Source organism: Oryctolagus cuniculus, chromosome 7, assembly GCF_964237555.1.
Source record: "Oryctolagus cuniculus chromosome 7, mOryCun1.1, whole genome shotgun sequence".
NCBI lineage: Eukaryota > Metazoa > Chordata > Mammalia > Lagomorpha > Leporidae > Oryctolagus > Oryctolagus cuniculus.
This window is the reverse complement of record NC_091438.1, coordinates 82226220-82246306: the sequence shown is the minus strand read 5'-3', so window position 1 is coordinate 82246306 and position 20087 is coordinate 82226220. Positions and strand designations below refer to the sequence as shown.

General features: G+C 36.5%; 1 protein-coding gene across 7 annotated transcripts in view; it reads left to right on the top strand.

Annotated features, from left to right (window-relative positions):
• PKN2 (protein kinase N2) overlaps nucleotides 1-20087 on the top strand; it is a 156934-nt gene that overhangs the window by 66443 nt on the left and 70404 nt on the right. For all 7 annotated transcript variants that reach the window (XM_051856287.2, XM_051856284.2, XM_051856286.2 and 4 more), the window contains exon 3: nucleotides 16192-16346. In XM_051856287.2, the coding sequence (XP_051712247.1) occupies nucleotides 16192-16346 (155 nt within the window). The remainder of the gene's footprint in view (nucleotides 1-16191; nucleotides 16347-20087) is intronic.

Below are 20087 nucleotides of genomic sequence, written 5' to 3'. Positions count from 1 at the left end.
AGTTAAAAATGTATTCTATGAATAAGGGATATTTTTATTCTTTGCAAATGTAATTAATCAAGCCTGTGACCTTAGTTCTTTGTCCTGTGAGGAACTGAATTAATAAACTATTAGACATATTGTTTAAAAAGAAAAAAAAAAGCCAAACATTTACTTCTCTTTTTTTTTTTTCAAGTGTAGAAATAAAGGAGAAACAAACTGATTCTAACCTAAGAGCACTATTTGGAAAGAACAGGATTTAAAAATATTCAGGTAGAAAAATTTTCAATAGTATAGAAAGTAAAAATGGAAAAGTATCTCCTTCTACTTTTACCCTCTTCCTAAAGTTAACAGTATTTTTTGTTAAATACCTTTCCAGAAAAAAATTCCATTTTGTATGGATATCAATAACTTTTTACACAGATAAAATCGTATAAGATATATTTGGTCTAATCATGTGTCCTTGCAAAGATGATATCTTGAGTAAAGTTAATTTCTGTATCTCTCAGTTTCTTCATTTGCAAATAAATATAATATATAGAAAATAATACATCTAGCATCATTTTTTTTGAAATTTTAGAAGAACCTGGAACCAGCATTGTGGTACAGCAGATCTAGCTTGGGCCTGTGATGCCAGCATTCCATATTGGTGAATAGGTTCAGTCCCTGGGGGCTCTGCTTCTAATGTGCCTGATAAAGCAGCAGAAGATGGTCTGAGTACTTGAACCCCTGCTACCTACATGGGAGACCAAGATGGAGTTCCTGGTTCCTGGCTTTGGCCTGGGCCAACCCTGGCCTTTGCAGCCATTTGGGTAGTGAACCAGTAGATAAAAGATATCTCTGTGTGTGTGTTTGTGTGTGTGTGTGTGTGTGTCTCCCTCTCTTTGTCACTCTGCCTTCTTTCTCCTTATCTCCCTCCTTCCCTCCCTCCTTTCTCCCTTTCCCTCTTCATTTCTCTCTTTCTCAGTCATCTTACCTGTCAAATACATAAATTGAACATTTAAGAAGAGAACTTGTATGAATAGCTAATAATAAACAACAGATATATTTTTTACAATCTCAAGAGCTGTAGAAAATACTTCTAATTTTTAGTGTACTTGAGAAACCTTGTTTCATGTATCAATTTCAAATCTGTGACTTGGGGATTTTATTTGGAGGCTGTGTATATAGAAATTTTAACCATGTAAGATTAGTAGAATCTCTAAAATGAAGGAAATCATAGGAAACCAGCCTATTTTGAACTGAAATAATCCCAAAGATGAGAATAAATTTTCTAACAATCACCAGTCTAGTTAAAAAAAAAACCCACCTTTTAATTCCTTGTTTAGTATTCTACCCACACATTCAGTAATAACATTATAAATGGAAATATGTATTATGAAAATGCTGTTTTTAGCAATATTATATAAACTTAGAAATAGCTTGTTCTACTGGAACTCGGCCGAGGTCTACATTTTTTGTCCATTACATCTTTAGGAGAGGTCTAAAATAAGAAACAGCACTGGAGTTTAAACTCCCTTTATTTAGAAAAAACATTTTCCTCCTCACAGATTACTAATAGCTACCTTGTGATTCATTGGAATATGGAAGAATTTTAGCAACATAAAGAGTAGCCCATTGATTTCCCTAGCCCCTTTTTAAAAAAATAACTTTATACAATAAAAGCCATATATCTTTAATGTACAACTTGATGTTATCAAATAGATATATTTATTATATAAATATTATTACAGATAACCATTATTACAATCTAGCCATCACTTTAGTGGCTCCCTGGGACACCTTCCTCTTTGATCCTAAATATCCATCCCTGACCCTAGGAAACCACTGATTTCCTTTCTATAGCTTTAGATTTTTCTTTTCTATAGTTTTATTTTTTAAATTATTCCCTTTAAGTATTATTATCAAGTTTCTGATATTCCACAAGAACCAATTTGGATCTCCCCAGGAAACCTTCCCTGAATTTTCTGCACTTTTTCACTGTTGTATTATGTTATATTGTAACTTCTTTCGGTATGTTCTTATATCATTTAATAAACATTGTGCTCCTGGGGCCAGCACTGTGACATAGTGGGTAAGGCTGCCGCCTGCAGTGCCAGCATCCTATATGGGCACCAGTTCGAGTCCTGTCTGCTCTACTTCTGATCCAATTCTCTGCTGTGGCCTGGGAAAGCAGTGGAAGATGGCCCAAGTCCTTGGGCCTTGCACCCATGTGGGAGACCTAAAAGAAGCTCCACGCTCCTGGTTTCAGATCGGCCCAGCTCCAGCCATTGCAGCCATTTGGAGAGTGAACCAGCAGATGGAAGACTCTCTTCCTCTCTCTGCCTCTGCCTCTCTGTAACTCTGCCTTTCAAATAAATAAATAAATCTTTAAAAAAAAGTAAAAATAAAAAATATAAACATTGTGCTCCTTAAGGGAAGGAACATGTTTATCTGTTTTCAAGGCTTATGATAGAACCTGGAACATAGAAGATGCTTAGTTGTGAATATTGAAACTAAAAAATAAAAGCAAATAAAAACTTTATTTTTAAAAAAAGATTTATTTATTTATTTGAGAGGTAGAGTTACAGAAATAGGGAGGGAGAGAAATATCTTCCATCTTTTGGTTCACTCCCCAAGTGACCTCAATGGCCAGAGCTGAGCTGATCCTCTAGTTTGCATTCTTTATAGTCTTTTTTTTTAACTTTTATTTAATAAATATAAACTTCCAAAGTACAGCTTTTGGATTACTGTGGCTTTTCCCCCCCATAACTTCCCTCCCATCTCCCGCTCCCTCTCCCATTCCATTCACATCAAGATTCATTTTCAATTATCTTTATATATAGAAGATCAATTTGGTATATATTAAGTAAAGATTTTAACAGTTTGCACGCACACAGAACATAAAGTGTAAAATACTGTTTGAGTACTAGTTATAGCATTAATTCACATTGGACAACACATTAAGGACAGAGATCCTACATGAGGAGTAAGTGCACAATGACTCCTATTGTTGACGTAACAAATTGACACTCTTGTTTATGGCGTCAGTAATCTCCCTAGGCTCTTGTCATGAGTTGCCAAGGCTATGGAAGCCTTTTGAGTCCGCCAACTTAGATCTTATTTAGACAGGGTCATAATCAAAGTGGAAGTTCTCTCCTCCCTTCAGAGAAAGGTACCTCCTTTGATGGCCCATTCTTTCCACTGGGATCTCACTTGAAGAGATCTTTCATTTAGTTGTGTTTTTTTTTTTTTTTCTTTTTTTCTTTTTGCCAGAGTGTCTTGGCTTTCCATGCCTAAAATACTCTCATGGGCTCTTCAGCCGGATCCGAATGCCTTAAGGGCTGATTCTGAGGCCAGCGTGATGTTTAGGGCATCTGCCATTTTATGAGTCTGCTGTGTATCCCACTTCCCATGTTGGATCGTTCTCTCCTTTTTAATTCTATCAGTTAGTATTCTCAGACACTATTCTTGTTTATGTGATCCCTTTGACTCTTAGTCCTATCATTATGATCAATTTTGAACTGAAACTGATCACTGGGACTAGTGAGATGGCATTGGTACATGCCACCTTGATGGGATTGAATTGGAACCCCCAGGTATGTCTCTAACTCAACCATTTGGGGCAAGTCTGATTGAGCATGTGCCAAACTGTACATCTCCTCCCTCTCTTATTCCCACTCTTATATTTAACAGAAATAACTTTTCAGTTAAATTTAAACACCTAAGAATAATTGTGTGTTATATAAAGAGTTCAAACGATAGTATTAAGTAGAACAAAAAAAATACTAAAATGGATAAAGTATTAAGTTGTTCATCAACAGTCAGGACAAGGGCTAATCAAGTCACTGTTCCTCATAGTGTCCATTTCACTTCAACAGGTTTCCTTTTTGGTGCTCAGTTAGTTGTCACTGATCAGGGAGAACATATGATATTTGTCCCTTTGGGACGGGCTTAATTCACTCAGCATGATGTTTTCCAGATTCCACCATTTTGTTGCAAATGACTGGATTTCATTTTTTTTACTGTTGTATAGTATTCAATAGAGTACATATACCATAATTTCTTTATCCAGTCTACTGTTGGTGGGCATTTAGGTTGATTCCAGGTCTTAGCTATTGTGAATTGAGCTGCAATAAACATTAAGGTGCAGAGAGCTTTTTTGCTTGCCAATTGAATAGAAATAATAAATATTTAAGGTGGTATGTTAATTGATATGATTTGGTCATTCTACAAAGTGTACATGTAATGAAACATCACATTATATCCCATAAGTATATAGAATTATAATTTGTAAATTAAAAATCACTGAAGTTTAGAAAGAAAATAGTTACATGAGTTATTGTTGTTTCATGGAAATTTAAAGATATGTTTAGCTGTACCTGAATGTATCTTATGAGAGAGACCACTGATTTCTATAAAATGGAGTGGTATTCTAAGCCTTAGTTGATACCTGAGATTCCAAAAGGAAATATTTGGACAAGGACCAGTTTCCCAACTTGACCTCATCCCTAAAAAAGGAGAAAAGAAAAGTTGTGTATCTTAATAAGTATAGCTGGGGCTGGCGCCGTGGCTCACTTGGTTAATCCTCCACCTGTGGCGCTGGCATTCCATATGGGTGCCAGTTCTAGTCCCGGTTGCTCCTCTTCCAGTCCAGCTCTCTGCTGTGGCCCAGGAAGGCAGTGGAGGATGGCTCAAGTGCTTGGGACCCTGCACCCGCATGAGAGACCAGGGAGAAGCACCTGGCTCCTGGCTTCAGATTGGCGCAGTACCGACCATAGCAATTTTTGGGGGAGTGAACCAACAGAAGGAAGACCTCTCTCTGTCTCTCTCTCTCACTGTCTATAACTCTGTCCAATAAATTAAAAAAAATAAGTATAGCTAATAATTTATGTAGTTTCAGTCTCTTTTCATCTTCATTTCTTATACTTCATTTCTGTCATACAAAATACCATCAAACTTGGATTGGTTTTTACTTATGAATTTATGAATATTTTCTTCAGTATCAGGAATATTCAGAAGAGAAATACTGATTTAGGGTAGAATTAATACTTTTTTTTTTCCTCTGGAGTTACTCTTAGCCAAATTCTTCAATTCCTAGCATTCTACTATATGGAGGTAGTTTTCTTTCTTAATGAATGAAGTATGGTTTAGAAATCCTTTCTTGGAAGAATAGAAGTATTAATGTAGTTTTCTTCTTTAATGTTTCCCTGCCCACCTAAATGTGGCATGGACATTTTTTAAAAATTACTTATTTTTGTTTGATATAATATTTGCACAGATTTATGAGATAAATAAATGTGGTATTTTGACTTTTGATTCATGTTTACATTGGGTAAGGATCAAATCAAGATAATTAGTATCTCCATTGCTTTAAACTTCTATGGTATGCCCATTCAAAATCTTATAACTATTTTGAGATACATAATGCATTAATGTAACTATATTCAGGGTATATTATATTCACCACTGAACACTAGATATTGGTAAGTAAAACACATCCTAAATAGATGAAAAGAAAAAAGGAAATATAGTAATTTGTTAATGGATAGGCATATAAAAAGAGAAAATTTTGCATCAAAAGTTCAAAATGTTGGGGAAGGATATATGTGTACATATGTAATATATATAATATATATTAAGGTATATATTGTTTTGATGGGCATTTGGCATAATGGTTAAGATACTGCTTGGAATGCCCACATTGCATATCAGTGTCTGGGTTCAAGTTCTTTCTTCACTTCCAATTCCAGCTTCCTGCTAATGCACACCCTGGTAGGCAACAGATGATGACTCAAGAAGTTTGAGTTTTCAGTCCCCAGCTTTGGCCTTTCCCAACCCTGGCTGTTGGAGGCATTTGGGGAGTGAACCAGCGGATGAGAGATGTTTCTTTCTCTTTCTGGCTTTCAAATACATTTTTAAAAGTGTTTTGAGTGTAGACTATTTTTTCCGCAAACCTAAGTTCATATTAGTTTTATATAATCTGTTGCAGTTGAATTTTATGTGTAGTAAAATGTAGCTATGAAAACTGTGTTAGTAATTCCTGATTAAATTTCTCACTTTGAGGTAAACATATTTTGCATTAAATTGTGCTCTGTAAGGAAAGGATGGCTGTGTGCCCATTAGCAAGTCAATTTTTTACAACCTGATTTTTTTTCCTCATCTTTAAGATCCTGAGATTACATGATTCATAGATCCAAAATGCTTGACTTCTTTGATTACATTTCTTAAAAATTAATATACATTTTGGTGAATTTTTTAATACCATCTAATGAACTTTAAGATAGATTTGTCTTAATGCCACTACAATCAAAAACAGGAATCATTCCATTACTTCAAAAGTCTTCTATTGTTTTTAGTTGCAGCCTCCTGCAATTCTGTGTTTCCCTGGTCACCAATGATTTCTTGTCTTTCATTATACTTTTTTTAATAATGGAATTCTAATAAATGGAGTCACAAAATATATAACCTTTTGAGACTGACTTCTTTACTAAGCATACTTGTCCAGGCTGTTGTATATATCAGTAGTTCAGTCTTTTTTAATTCTTAAGTGAATACCACATTGGGTAGATGTACCATAGCTTATTATGTTCACTAAGAACATTAAGTTTGTTCTCCAGTTTTGACTGTTACCAATAAAGCTACTGTAGATATTCATGAACAGGTTTTTCATGAACCAAATTTTAGTGCACTTTGGTAAATATTTAGGAGTAGAATTTCTCAGTTCTAAGAAACTGCTGAAATGCTTTCTAGAGGTCCTATATTATTTTTCATTTTCACTAGCAGTGTATGAGTGGTCCAGTTGTTCAACATCCTTCCCAGTAGTTGTTATCGTTAATATGAAGGTACTTCAAAAAATTCATGGAAAATACGTATTATGGAAAAACTATGAATGGATTTCATTTTTTACACAAAATAAACTTTAATTTCAGTTTTTCCAAGAGCTTTTTGATATATGCTGATATTTTTTAACCAGTAATGGGTATGTAGGTGTTGATGATATACATTTATTGTCATTGGAGGAAGGAAAGAAGAAAGCTAAAATAGTATGGTCTTGAGAATTTATTAGAGAACTGTGCATGCTTCAGGTGAAGACTTACATACAGAATGAAGTCTCTACCAGGAGATATAATATACAGTTTTCAGATAATAAGATGTAATATTACAGACATAGACAATTATAAAACTTTCAAATATCCAGGATGCTTGTTTCACCTTAAACAGAATGCTACAACCCACGTCTTATATACACTCATTTTTTTGTAACATATTAAGGAAGCTAAAGCAGAAATTATGCAAGTGATTAAATATTGAAGTAAAATTGTGTCATTTGGTAGTATGTGACAGGATATCCTGCGTACACAAATAATTGATGAAGCATCCATTAATAATAGTAACTCTTCATTACAATCTGAGCAGGTTTCAGATGGCTCTAGAAAGGTATGCAAATCTGTTTAAACAAGAGTGTTGGACTTTGGGGAAAACAGAGTTAATGTTACTTAACACCTGGCAAAATTCTGGAGTAATTTATTTTTAAAATATTATTTTGGAAATACCAAGTGAAGACTAAAATGTTGACCAGTGAATAGAAATTAGAGCTTATAGGTTGAGGTTTGTTAAGGAAATGGATTAATGGGTAAATAATAAGGAAATGGACATAAATATTGGATAAATAATAAATAATAAGTGTTTCAGTGTCATATTACCATATGAACTTAAATTCAGCTGGGTTCACTTCAACTGTAGTTCTGCATAATATTTTTAAAACTTTAGTGAGTAGCCTTGTGCGATAAGCAGACATCCTGGCTGTACAAATAACACTTTATGAATATTGAGCTTGAAAAGGCCAAAGGTTATTTGATGACATGTCTTCAGGCTGGACCATTGTATAGTTGTATGGTTGTATACCTCTTGGCAGCCCTCCAGACCTGTAATTCTCACTTGTAAAACATGAAGGATAGTCTGGGTGTACCCTCTCCAGTGTATCTTGTGGGCAAAGTATTTTAATATCTTGAGGAAAGAATCAAGTAGATGGCATGCGAGCTCATCTGATTCTGAACATAAAATCCCTGTTTGAGTGTAAGTAGTCTCAGGGCACTTTGCTGAGGCTAGGAGATCAAGACTCAAATCAGTCACATCCCAAACCTATACAAGCAAGGAACCAGGTCAAGGCTGGACCTTAAGTAATCAGGAGCTCCCTTAAGTATCTGGATTGCTCCTCTTCTCTAGAATTCTAATTCATTTTGGAAGCCAAATACTTAGTTATAGTTTTAGAGAAATCACTAAAAGCAGCAGAAGCAGCGTTATCTTTTCCTCTACACATTTTCAGTGAAGCAACTAACAGATTCAGGTTTTAACTCATTACTCTGATGTTGAAAAATGTCACTCCTAGGAATATTTTAACCATGTCCTATTTTCTGAAGCTGTATCTCTAGCCATGATTGTTTTCTGGGCTTCATCTCATAGTTTATTGCCACACTTAAAGAAATTACCTGGATATCTTACTGGCTTTACCTCTCATCATACTAAAATTGAGTTTTTCTTTGCTGGAATGCAAACTCTGAATTTTCTCTGTGTTTTTTGTCCTGTTAATGGCATTCCAGTAATCTGTAACTGGTGCCTGACTTTGAGTATAAACCTCTTTGTCCTTTTTTTGCCACCTTCACCCTCCACTGTAAGTCTGTAAGTCACCAAACGTCAAGGATTCTACCTCTGAAAATAGGTCACAAATCTAAATCCCTTCTTCATCTTTTCTTTTAATGCTTACAACCTTAAAGTTGCTATCAAAGTTTTTTAACCTAAGTTCCAATTGGTTTCTGTTTTCTTGCTTTAAACTTTTCAGTGGGGTAGGTATTTGGTACAGTGGTTCAGTTACCACTTGGGATGCCTGAATCCTATGTTGGAGTGCCTGGGTTCGAGTCCCAGCTCCTTCACTTCCAGTCCAGCTTCCTGCTAATGCACACCTTGGGAGGCAGCAGATGGTGACTTGAATACTTGGTTCCCTGCCACCAACATAGGAGACCTGAATTTATTTCTAGCAACCTAGCCTGGCCCAGCCCCAGCTGTGGTGGGCATTTGGGGATTGAATCAACAGATGGAAGATATCTCTCTATCTCACTCTCTCTGCCTTTCAAATAAAATGGAAATATATAAATAAGAAACTTAAAAAATCTGGGGCCAGTGCTGTGGCATAGTGAGTAAAGCCACCGCATGTAGTGCCAGCGTTCTATATGGGCACCGGTTTGAGTCCTGGCTGCTCCATTTATGATCCAACTCTGCTGTGGCCTGGGAAAGCAGTGGAAGATAGCCTAAGTCCTTGGGCCCCTGCACCCATGTGGGAAACCCAGAAGAAGCTCCTGGCTCCTGGCTTCAGATCAGTGCAGCTCCAGCTGTTTCGACCAATTGGGGAATGAACCAGTGGATGGAAGACCTCTTTCTCTCTACCTCTCCTTCTCTCTCTGTGTAACTCTGACTTTCAAGTAAATAAATAATTTTTTTAAAAAAAATCTTTCAGTGGCTCTCCATTCCCTACACAGTACTGTACAAATTTGTAGTATGGTCAAGATGCCCTTTGTATGATCTGGAGTCTGCCTATTACTTCATTTTCTATTTTTTATAAAATTTATTTATCTATTTATTTGAAAGGCAGAATACTACTCAGCTATAAAAAAAAAAAAATGAAATCCGGTCTTTTGCAACAAGGTGGACACAACTGAAAACCATTATACTTAGTGAAATAAGACAGTCCCAAAAAGATAGATAGTATATGTTTTCCCTGACCCGAGGTAACTAATAGAGTGCCTGAATGTAATGTATTGGAGTGAAATAGACATTGAGAATCTATGATTGTTTATAGCCCTTGTCTCTTCTGTTGAGGAACAGCGTTTTATTTTGTTTGTTTTTTCTCTTCATGCTATTTGTTGAACTGTTTTACTTAGAGTAGGATTAACTATACAGTCATTAAGTATACTGAAAAATGTATAATTGTAAAAATTGTGAATGAGAATTGGAGAGGAAGGGGGAAAAAGGTTGGAGCATGGGCGGGAGGGACAGCAGGGAGGGAAGTGCCAGTATGTTCCTAAATCTATGTATATGAAATATGTGAAATTTGCATGACAAAATTTTAGAAAGGTAGGATGTATTTAAATTTGATTTTATTAATTTGTGTTTACCTAGTCTAATAATATCGTTTAGTTAGTTTATTTTTTTGGTGCCTTATAGTATTTTTAAAAATCAATTTTTTAAAGTCAGTTACTTTGGAAATCACTGATTAGGTTAAATAGTATGCAATGTGTGCTTATCAAAGGCTATTATGTCACTTTTTTACTTGTGTTCTAGACAATAAGTCATAGAATGCTTCTATTTATCTGTACTCTGGTGTATGTATTATTACCCTAATTTTACGTTTGAAAAGAATGACATGGCTTTTAATGATTTGTATGATGCTCATGTACTCACGCAAATGAGCCACTTTTTGTAGTTCTCATTCCTTGTTTCTCTTTTGGTCCGCTAGCATTTCTTTTTATATTCTATGTTTGGGACAGATTGTTTCCATCTCTGACAATGTTTTTATTTTGTTATCATTCTTGAAAAATATTTTCACTGGGTATATAATCTAAGGAAGTAGTTGTGTCGAAGTGTGGATTTTTTTCCCCAATACATAATCTGCATGGAGTTGATAGCCTATCTTGAAGTTACAAATTGTTCTCTTTCATTAGTTCTTTTTTTGTTGTTGTTGTTGTTTAAGATTTATTCATTTATTTGAAAGTCAGAGTTACACAGAGGGAGAAGGAGACAGAGGCAGAGAGAGAGAGGTCTTCCATCAGCTGGTTCACTCCTCAGTTGGCCGCAACGGCCAGAGCTGTGCCGATCTGAAGCCAGGAGCCAGGAGCTTCTTCCGGGTGTCCCACATGGATACAGCGGCCCAGGGACTTGGGCATCTTCCACTGCTTTCCCAGGCCGTAGCAGAGAGCTGAATCAGAAGTGGAGCAGCTGAGTCTCAAACCAGTGCCCATATGGGATGCCAGCACTGTAGGTGGCGGCTTTACCCGCTATGCCACAGTGCACGCCCCTCATTAGTTCTTAAAAAATGTGATCATTGGGCCGGTGCTGTGGCTCACTTGGCTAATCCTCCGCCTGCGGTGCCGGCACCCCGGATTCTAGTCCTGGTTGGGGCGCCAGATTCTGTCCTGGTTGCTCCTCTTCCACTCCAGCTCTCTGCTGTGGCCTGGCAAGGCAGTGGAGGATGGCCCAAGTACTTGGGTCCTGCACCCACATGGGAGACCAGGAGGAAGCACCTGGCTCCTGGCTTCAAATCTGTGCAGCACGCCGGCCGTAGCAGCCATTTGGGGGGTGAACCAACAGAAAGGAAGACCTTTCTCTCTCTCTCTCTCTCCCTCTCTCTCTCTCTCACTGTCTAACTCTGCCTGTCAAAAAAAAAAAAGTGATCATTACTTTTTAAATATATCCGAGTCACTATTTTCTTTCTTTTTGAAATACAGTAAAATATACTTTTCATTTTTTTCTATGTCCATTAATATTTTCCATTTCTTTCCATTAAAAAAAAACTTACCTGTTTTTCAATACTAATCTGCTATTTTTCTGTGTCTGCAATTCTATTAAGCCCATCCATTGAAATAGAGAACAAGTCGCAGCATTAAAGATGCTTATAGTCCCTGAGGGAAAAACAAACTTGAAAACAGGTTATTATAATACTGTCAAACATATTTCAGTGGAGAGAAAAAAACACACTTTGAAGATATAGTAGAAGGGGTATCTGGTTAGATTGAGGGATACTTAAGGAAGATTGCCTGGAGGAAATAATGGCCTCAGCCAACAGTAACTGGGAAGAAGGTGAATGCATTGCATTTCTCTGAAATAGAATATTAACTAAATATAGAAATTGACAGAAAAATGGTGAAAAATTAGCTTTGAGCTTGATAGCATAAAGTTGTTAATGTCTAGTTATCAAAGTTGGGACTTATTTAGACAAAAGCCACTAAAAGTATTTCAGTAGTGGAGTTAGTCTTGTCTGCTATCCCTGTTAAAGCACAGCAATTTATATTGGGTAAATGTGTATAGAGACATGATTTTACAGGCTTATCTCTTGTGCTTTTTCTACTGTAAATAGATATGCATAAAACCTCTGATCAGATATGTAAAGATTAAAGCAGGTTTACTGAACTCATAACATTTTTAAGTTGTATAATATTCTTGAGAAAGTTAGGAACATGCACAGTTTTTTATAATATCCACCAAAAAATTATTCTTTGATAATTTCAGAAATAGATTCAGCAAATGGAGCTTTGTTATTAGTCATAATCATGGGGTTTAGTTTCTTTAAGCAGCAAAGTATGAATTTAAGAGTAGATTCAGCATTTTTTCATATAACTTTAAAAGGCAGTTCTTAGAGTGGAAATAAAATTTTCATCCTGTAGACTTTTATGAATGATTTATTTTTTAAAGATTTATTTATTTATATGAAAGAGTTACACAGAGAGAGGAGAGGCACAGAGAGAGAGAGAGAGAGAGGTCTTCCATCCGATGGTTCACTCCCCAGATGGCCGCAACAGCCAGAGCTGCGTCGATCTGAAGCCAGGATCCAGGAGCTTCCTGTGGGTCTCCTACGCAGGTGCAGGGGCCCAAGGACTTGAGCCATCTTCTACTGCTTTCTCAGGCTATAGCAGAGAGCTGAATTGGAAGTGGAGCAGCCGGGTCTCAAACCAGTGACCATATGGGATGCCGGCACTTCAGGCCAGGGTGTTAATCTGACTGAGAGAGCATTAATAGGGAATTCTGGCTACCTTTGTTTTGAAAAATGCTTCATTTCACTCTGAAGAAAAGTTTAGCAAATATACTAAAAACTGTGCTTTTTGTAATGCTATAAATTGCATTGACCTAAAAGGAAGAAAACCATAAAGAACAAAAGTAACAAGTAGAAAAGCAAGCTTAAAGGGACAATGGATGAAATCCATGGGTGACAGCAAAGTGTTTCTCTGATTTCTAAACAACAAAAAACAACTTTATAAAACAAAACATTTCAAAGGATCAACTTTTGCCTTTGCATACACTTTTTCTGACCTTCGCAAATTCCTTGCCAATGTTTTAACCTGTAGAATGATGTTATATTATAAATTTTTGTGAGTTCCTATGAAGATTAAATGGACAGAAATACTAGCTACTTAGCTGAGCCCTGGCTTATAATTTTATTGTGGCTTTATTATGTTTTAAGTGTAGATCTAAGCACTATCCAGGCTTTATCTTTACAGTAACCCGCAATTGTGGCTGAAGAAATTGCAGCTCAGAGATGTTAAATAAGAATATAATTAAGACTACACCACTAAATAGCATCCACAGGATTTTAACACAGGCATTCTGACCTCAGAGCCCAGAATCTTAACCCAGTGTATTATTTCTTATGTTCCTATAATGTTGATTAAAACTGAGTACATATTTTCCCATAAGAACACTGTTAGGAATTAATACTTTTACAGATTCCTAGACTATCAGACCAATGTGTACTTCAGTGTCTTAGTACAACCTGCTCTAATATGCAAGGATTTATTATATGGTATCTCTAACAAATTGTAATCTAGCTTTTGTATGAGTGCTTCCAAAGACAACAGACTATTATATTCTAAAGTCAAACCATTTCATTATCAGATAACCCTGGATGTAAGGAATTCTCCTTATCACCTGATATTTTTTTACCCTCTTTTTTTTTTTAAGATCTATTTATTTATTTGAAACGCAGAGTTACAGAGAGGCAGAGGCAGAGAGAAAGAGAAGTAGGTCTTCCATCTGCTGGTTCGCTCCCCAAGTGGCTGCAACGGCCAGAGCTAGGCCAATCTGAAGCCAGGAGCCAGGAGCCTCCTCCCGGTCTCCCATGCAAGTGCACGCACTCAAGGACTTGGGTCATCTTCTACTGCTTTCCCAGCAGAGAGCTAGATTGGAGATGGAGCAGCTGGGACTCCTCAAACTGGTGCCCATATGGATGCCAGCACTGCAGACGGTGGCTTTACCTGCTACACCAAAGCACCAGCTCCTCACCAGTTGTTTTTAATTTTCTGCCCCATGGGTAAATAGTAGGTATAGGTTTCTTAGGTAAATGTTTAAATGTTTATACAGGAATCATTTCTCTTTCTCATCCCTTAGTTAAACACCGTCAACTATTTTACAAACAACTCATTTCTATCAACTGAAAGCTTTCTTCTCTGAATGTATTAGTGTTCTTTTTAAAAATGTGCCACTGTAAACTATCCTTATATGCCAGATAATGTGTGATTTCTCACAACCACTTGCATATAAAAAGGAAAAGAGAAAGAGGAAGAGAGAGAGAAAGAAAAGGAAGAGGGAGCTAAAATGCTCCTAGATCTGAAGTGTTTAGTCACTGTTACAATATGTGGTTCATTTGTGGACTTAACAGATACACATATACTTTCTACAGTGACTACTACTGGTTAATATTGATTAAATGTTTACTATGTACTCCACTCTTTTCTAAGTTCTTAGCACATTATTTATTTAATTCTCACAATAATCCTGTGTGATATATGCTGTTTTCGTTATAACAGATGAGGAATATACATAACTTACCCTGTATTACATGGCTTGTTCTGAATCTCAGTGCCAAAACAGATTCAAACCTAGATACTCTTATCCACTAACTGGATATATTCAGTAATTCTTTTGTGAACTAATTGAGAAAATCTACCTGCATTTTATGTAAATTTTCTATTAGACTGTGTCACTTACAAAATGAGCTTTCAAAGTGGCTCATTGTTAATTTGGGGAATTCAATTAAATAGAAACCTTCCCTGAATTGAATCTAGATAATAATGGTGTGGTTTTGCTTGGTTTTTGATAGGTAAAATGTAGATAATATCTATCTCAAAAGTAACTGCCTTTCAAATAAGTGGTTAAATCTTTTTTAAAAAAAAGATTCTTAAAGATTAATGAATACAATAATTATATAAGTGTACATACGTACACAGTCTAGTATAGTTGCTTACAGAGCCTTTACGACAGAGAGCATTGCAGAGCAATTAATAGGATAGACTTTAGAACTGAACTAACTAGGCACAGATTTAGGTTTTGTTACTAGTTGTGGTACCTTGGGCAAGTTTCTTAACTTCTCTGTGCCCTAGTTTTCTTATCTGTAATGTGAATTTAAAATACTCATTATAGGGCTGTTTATGAAGACTAATGAGTATATATTTATAAAGTACTTAGTTCAGGAATTGTACCTAGTCAGTTGTATATAAATGTAAATTAACTTATTTTATATCTATATCTACCCTAGTATCTTTTTATGTTAATTTAAAAATATGTTTTAAACTAGTGAATTTTTAAAGATGTGGCATATAAAAATAAATATTAAAAATATTCATTCAGATTGGTTGGTCACACCATCTTGTGTTGCAGAGGAGAGAAGGGCACCCTGAAGCACCAAAGTTGAGTCCCTTGCACTATAGGCAGTTTTCCAGCAGATTACCAATTAGCTTTATCACCTTACCCAAGTGTAGTATTTTAGTCTAGCTTTTTTATAAGTAAAGGAGTTACTGTGAATGACAAAATAATGAAGACTTTTAGTTATGTGGTGTAAATGATTAAATGTAGATTACTCAGAGTAACTAGGTGGTCCTATTTGAGATTTGTTTTCTTTTATAAATGGAAGCAACATAGTCTCCATGAGAAGCCATAGACTTGAATATTTGGTCTCCCTAAACACAACCTTCAATCAATTTTATATCAGTCAATATCCTTGAAACATTTCCCATCGAGGTTGGATATCCTTATGGTAGAATACAAAATGTGAAGGCTTGTATGGTTTTCCTTAAATAATTAGAAATTAATGCTAGCACTATATAACATTTGAATCTTCCTTGTTCTCTAACCAATCAGGTAATAAATAGAGAGCTTAACTTAATTGAACAAATTGATTTGATTAGGTTTTAAAAATAATGCTGTTGGACGAACCTCAAGTGATCATCTAATTCTGTTGCAGACTTGATATAATCACTTCTAGAGGAAGTAGAATCTGTCTTGGCAGGTAATCCTGCAATTCGAATATTTCCTTGGCTTCAATTGATTGAACTCTTAGGTTATCTGTAAGCAGAAGGAGATTTCATTTAGGTGACTTGAAGCTCATCTCAAACTCCATTCTTTGAAAAAATTCTAGTGTTAAACAGCAATTGATCCTATTAAGTAACTTACTCGTAATATTCTTTTTAGATTGTCCAAGGACTCCAGATACTCCAAATAGTGACCCTCGTTCTTCTACCAGCAACAATAGATTGATGGCCTTACAAAAACAATTGGATATAGAACTTAAAGTAAAGCAAGGTGCAGAAAACATGATACAGATGTATTCAAATGGATCTTCAAAGGTAAGTATAGTAAATGAATTAAGTATGTACAGTCTATCCTGATTATTTGCAGACCCCTATTTCCATATTTCTGAATTTGAGTACTTGTTAAAATTTACTTGTAACCCTAATATCCATGCTGTTGGCACTTCAGCAGCTGTGGGAAGTAGACATGCACAGAGGTGAAAAATTTGAGTTGTCTGACACATGTTCCTAGCTAAAGTTCAATAAGGTGATACTCTGCCTTGTTAAGCTCTTATACTAAAAAAGTATCCTTTTTGAAATCCATTTAGTGCCACATTTTTCATATTTATGTGTTTGTCACTAGTACTTTTGTTGTTTATAAATACTGTATTATGATTTCTGAGACCATTTAAGTCTCAAAACTTGAAAGTATGCACAAAAAACAAATTGGAACCAAGGGCCAGTGTTGCGGTGTTATAGGTTAAGCCACCTCCTGCAATGCTGGTTCGAGTCCCATCTGCTCTGCTTCCAATCCAGCTTCCTGTTAAGGCACTTAAGAAAATAGCAGAAGATGGTCGAAGAACCCTGGGCCCCTGCACTCACATGGGAGACCCAGATGAAACTTCTGGTTCCTAAGTTTGGCCTGGCTTAATCCCAGCAGTTGTGGCCATTTGGGGAGAGAACCAACAGATGGAAAATTCTCTCTCTCTCCCTTTCTCTCTCTCTCTCTCTACCTTTCAAATAAATAAATAAATACATAAATATATATTTGAAAAAAATTGGAAACAAAAGTTTTAAGATAATATATTTAGAAATTTTTATTCCTTCAAAACCCAGTCAGAAATTTTGCTGTATGAGTAAAGAATTCTCTGAATTTGCTGCTTTTCTGCAAATTTGACATTATTTTAAAATAAAAAATTTACTTTTAAAAAATATAAGCCATATGAGTTTTCTTTAGTACATACAGGTTTTTAAGGAAGAGCACATGAAAACTCAGTGCTCAGTTAGTTGGCCCAGCCCTGTGCATTCTTGCTGATCTGAATGTATATTGCCCAATAGAAAATCTGTTGAGAAGATATTCTTGTTCTTAGATATAATGGGACAGAAAATACATTATGAATCAGTTGGATAATCTTGAAGGCTCTTTATAGCATAAAGTTCTATGGTTTCAATAATTTCCAGAAATTCTGAGAAAAGTATATTTATTACAAAATCCAATTTTCACTCTCAACTCATTTATTTTAAAACTTTTTATCTCTGGAAGTCAATATTTTTTCCATATTTGCATAGTTATTTTGTAAATAGTTTGAGAAAAAATGGTTTGTCTTTTTGTTTCAGTTTAGAAAGAATTTGAGACCATGGTGGGAGGGGGAGAATGGGCTCTTAAGTCCTGTATTCCATCTACTCATTCCACATGAAATTTGAAAGGATGCTAAAGATAGAAATGCATATGTGATATAAGATTTCTAAGGTTAATTATGAAAATTAGTTGGATTTTATGCTGTATTCAAAAGGATTTTCTTGTTAATTTTGGAGAAATATATTTTATATGATATTATTATGTGATACTTTAGGATATCATTTCACTAACTTAAGCATAAGATGGGGAGTTATTTTCTGTGCTATTAGTTTACTTTTTAAAAATTTATTTTTCATAAATTTTATTTTCCTTTTTATTTGAAACACAGGGACACATGGACAGATTTTCCATCCACTGATTCACTTTCCAAATTGCCTAAAAAGCCAGGATTGGACCAAGCTGAAGCCAAGAGCCCAGAATCTGGGTCTCCTACATTGTTGGCAGGGACTCAAGTACTTGAGCCATTACCTGCTGCCTCTCAGAATGCCCATTAGCAGGAAGCTGGATCGGAAGCAGAGAAGCGAGGGCTCAAACATGAGCTCTCTGATATAGGATGCAGCTATCCCTAGGGCAACTTAACTGCTGTACCAATACCTGCCCCTGTACTATTATTGACTTTTTTTTTTTTTTTTTTGGACAGGCAGAGTTAGACAGTGAGAGAGAGAGACAGAGAGAAAGGTCTTCCTTCTGTTGGTTCACCCCCCAAATAGCCGCTATGGCCGGCGCACTGTGCCAATCTGAAGCCAGGAGCCAGGTGCTTCCTCCTGGTCTCCCGTGCGGGTGCAGGGCCCAAGCACCTGGGCCATCCTCCACTGCCCTCCCAGGCCACAGCAGAGAGCTGGACTGGAAGAGGAGTAACCGGAACAGAATCTGGCGCCCCAACCAGGACTAGAATCCGGGGTGCCGGTGCCACAGGCGGAGGATTAGCCAAGTGAGCCGCGGTGCCGGCCTGCTATGGTATTTTGCCTTCTCCTTCCTCCTGGCCCCTGCCTTTTTTTTTTCTTCCTTAAGCAAATACTGTTATAGAACTACGAATGTAGCACATTATGCTAAACATAAATTAAAATTAAATTAACCCAGCTACTACTGCCCTCTGGAGTAAGATTATTTTCAAATCTGGGGGTGATGGATTAGATTTGAGGATTTTATATATATATATATATACACACACACACACACACACCCTATGAACTTACAGGAAAAACAAGTGTGACTGCTAATGGCTGAGTGGTTGACAGGTTGACAGGGTCTTATATTTCATCAGATTCTCAAAATGGTTTGTAATCCCCAAAATATTAAGAATCACTACTCTATTAGGGTTATGGATATGCTAAAAATAAAACAAATATGAGATACTTCAAAAAGTTTGTGAATTGGGCCAGCACTGTGGCACAGGGGGTTAAAGTCACACCCGGCCTGCAGTGCCAGCATCCCATATGGGAACCAGTTCTAGTTCTGGCTGTTCCACTTCCGATCCAGCTCCCTGCTAATATGCCTGGGAAAACAGTAGAAGATGGCCCAAATCCTTGGGCCCTTGCACCCACATGGGAGACCTGAAAGAAACGCCTGGCTCCTGGCTTAGCCTGGGTGGGGAGTGAATCAGCAGATGGACTGTTTTTCTCTGTGTCTCTTTCTGTAACTCTGCCTTTCAAATAAATAAACAAATCTTTAAAAAAAAAAAAAAAAAGTTTGTGAATGGGTGGACATTTGGCCTAGTGGTTAAGACAATGGTTTAAGATTCCTGGATCCCTCTGTGCCTGGTTTAATACCTGGCTCCTGATCCTGCCTCTGTCTTCTGCCTAATGCAGAGGCAGTGGTGATGGCTCAAGTAATTTGGATTTCTGCCACCTATGTAGGAGATCTCAACTGAGTTTTTAACTTCTGGCCTCAGCCGCAGCCTGGGGCTTTACCATTACAAGTATTTGGGGAGTACACTAGTGAATGGGAGCTCTTTTGCTCCCTCTGTCTGAAATAAAGAAGAAAATTAAATTGAAAAGAAAAGAAAACCAAAGCTTTCCCAAAAATACTTTTTGAAAAGTGAAATTAAAAGATAAATTTATTTTGGTGAAAAAATTTTGAAATCCATACATACTTGAACTCTTCAAAAAATTCATGGAAAATGCATATTATGAAAAACTGCAATGGTCTTTTTTTGCACCAAAGTAAACTGATCTTTTAATTCCACTTTCCTGTGACACTTTTTTTTCCTTTAGATTTCATTTATTTATTTGAAAGAGCTACAAAGAGTGGGAGAGCAGAGAGAGAGGGAGAAGGAAAGAAAGATATATCTTCCATCTGGTTCATTCTCCAGGTGGCTGCAACTGCCGGAGCTCAGCCACGCCGAAGCCAGGAGCTTTATCCTGGTCTGCTGTGTGGGTAGAAGGGGCCTAAGTACTGTTGCTGTTCCCAAGCCATTAGCAGGGAGCTGGTTAGGAAGT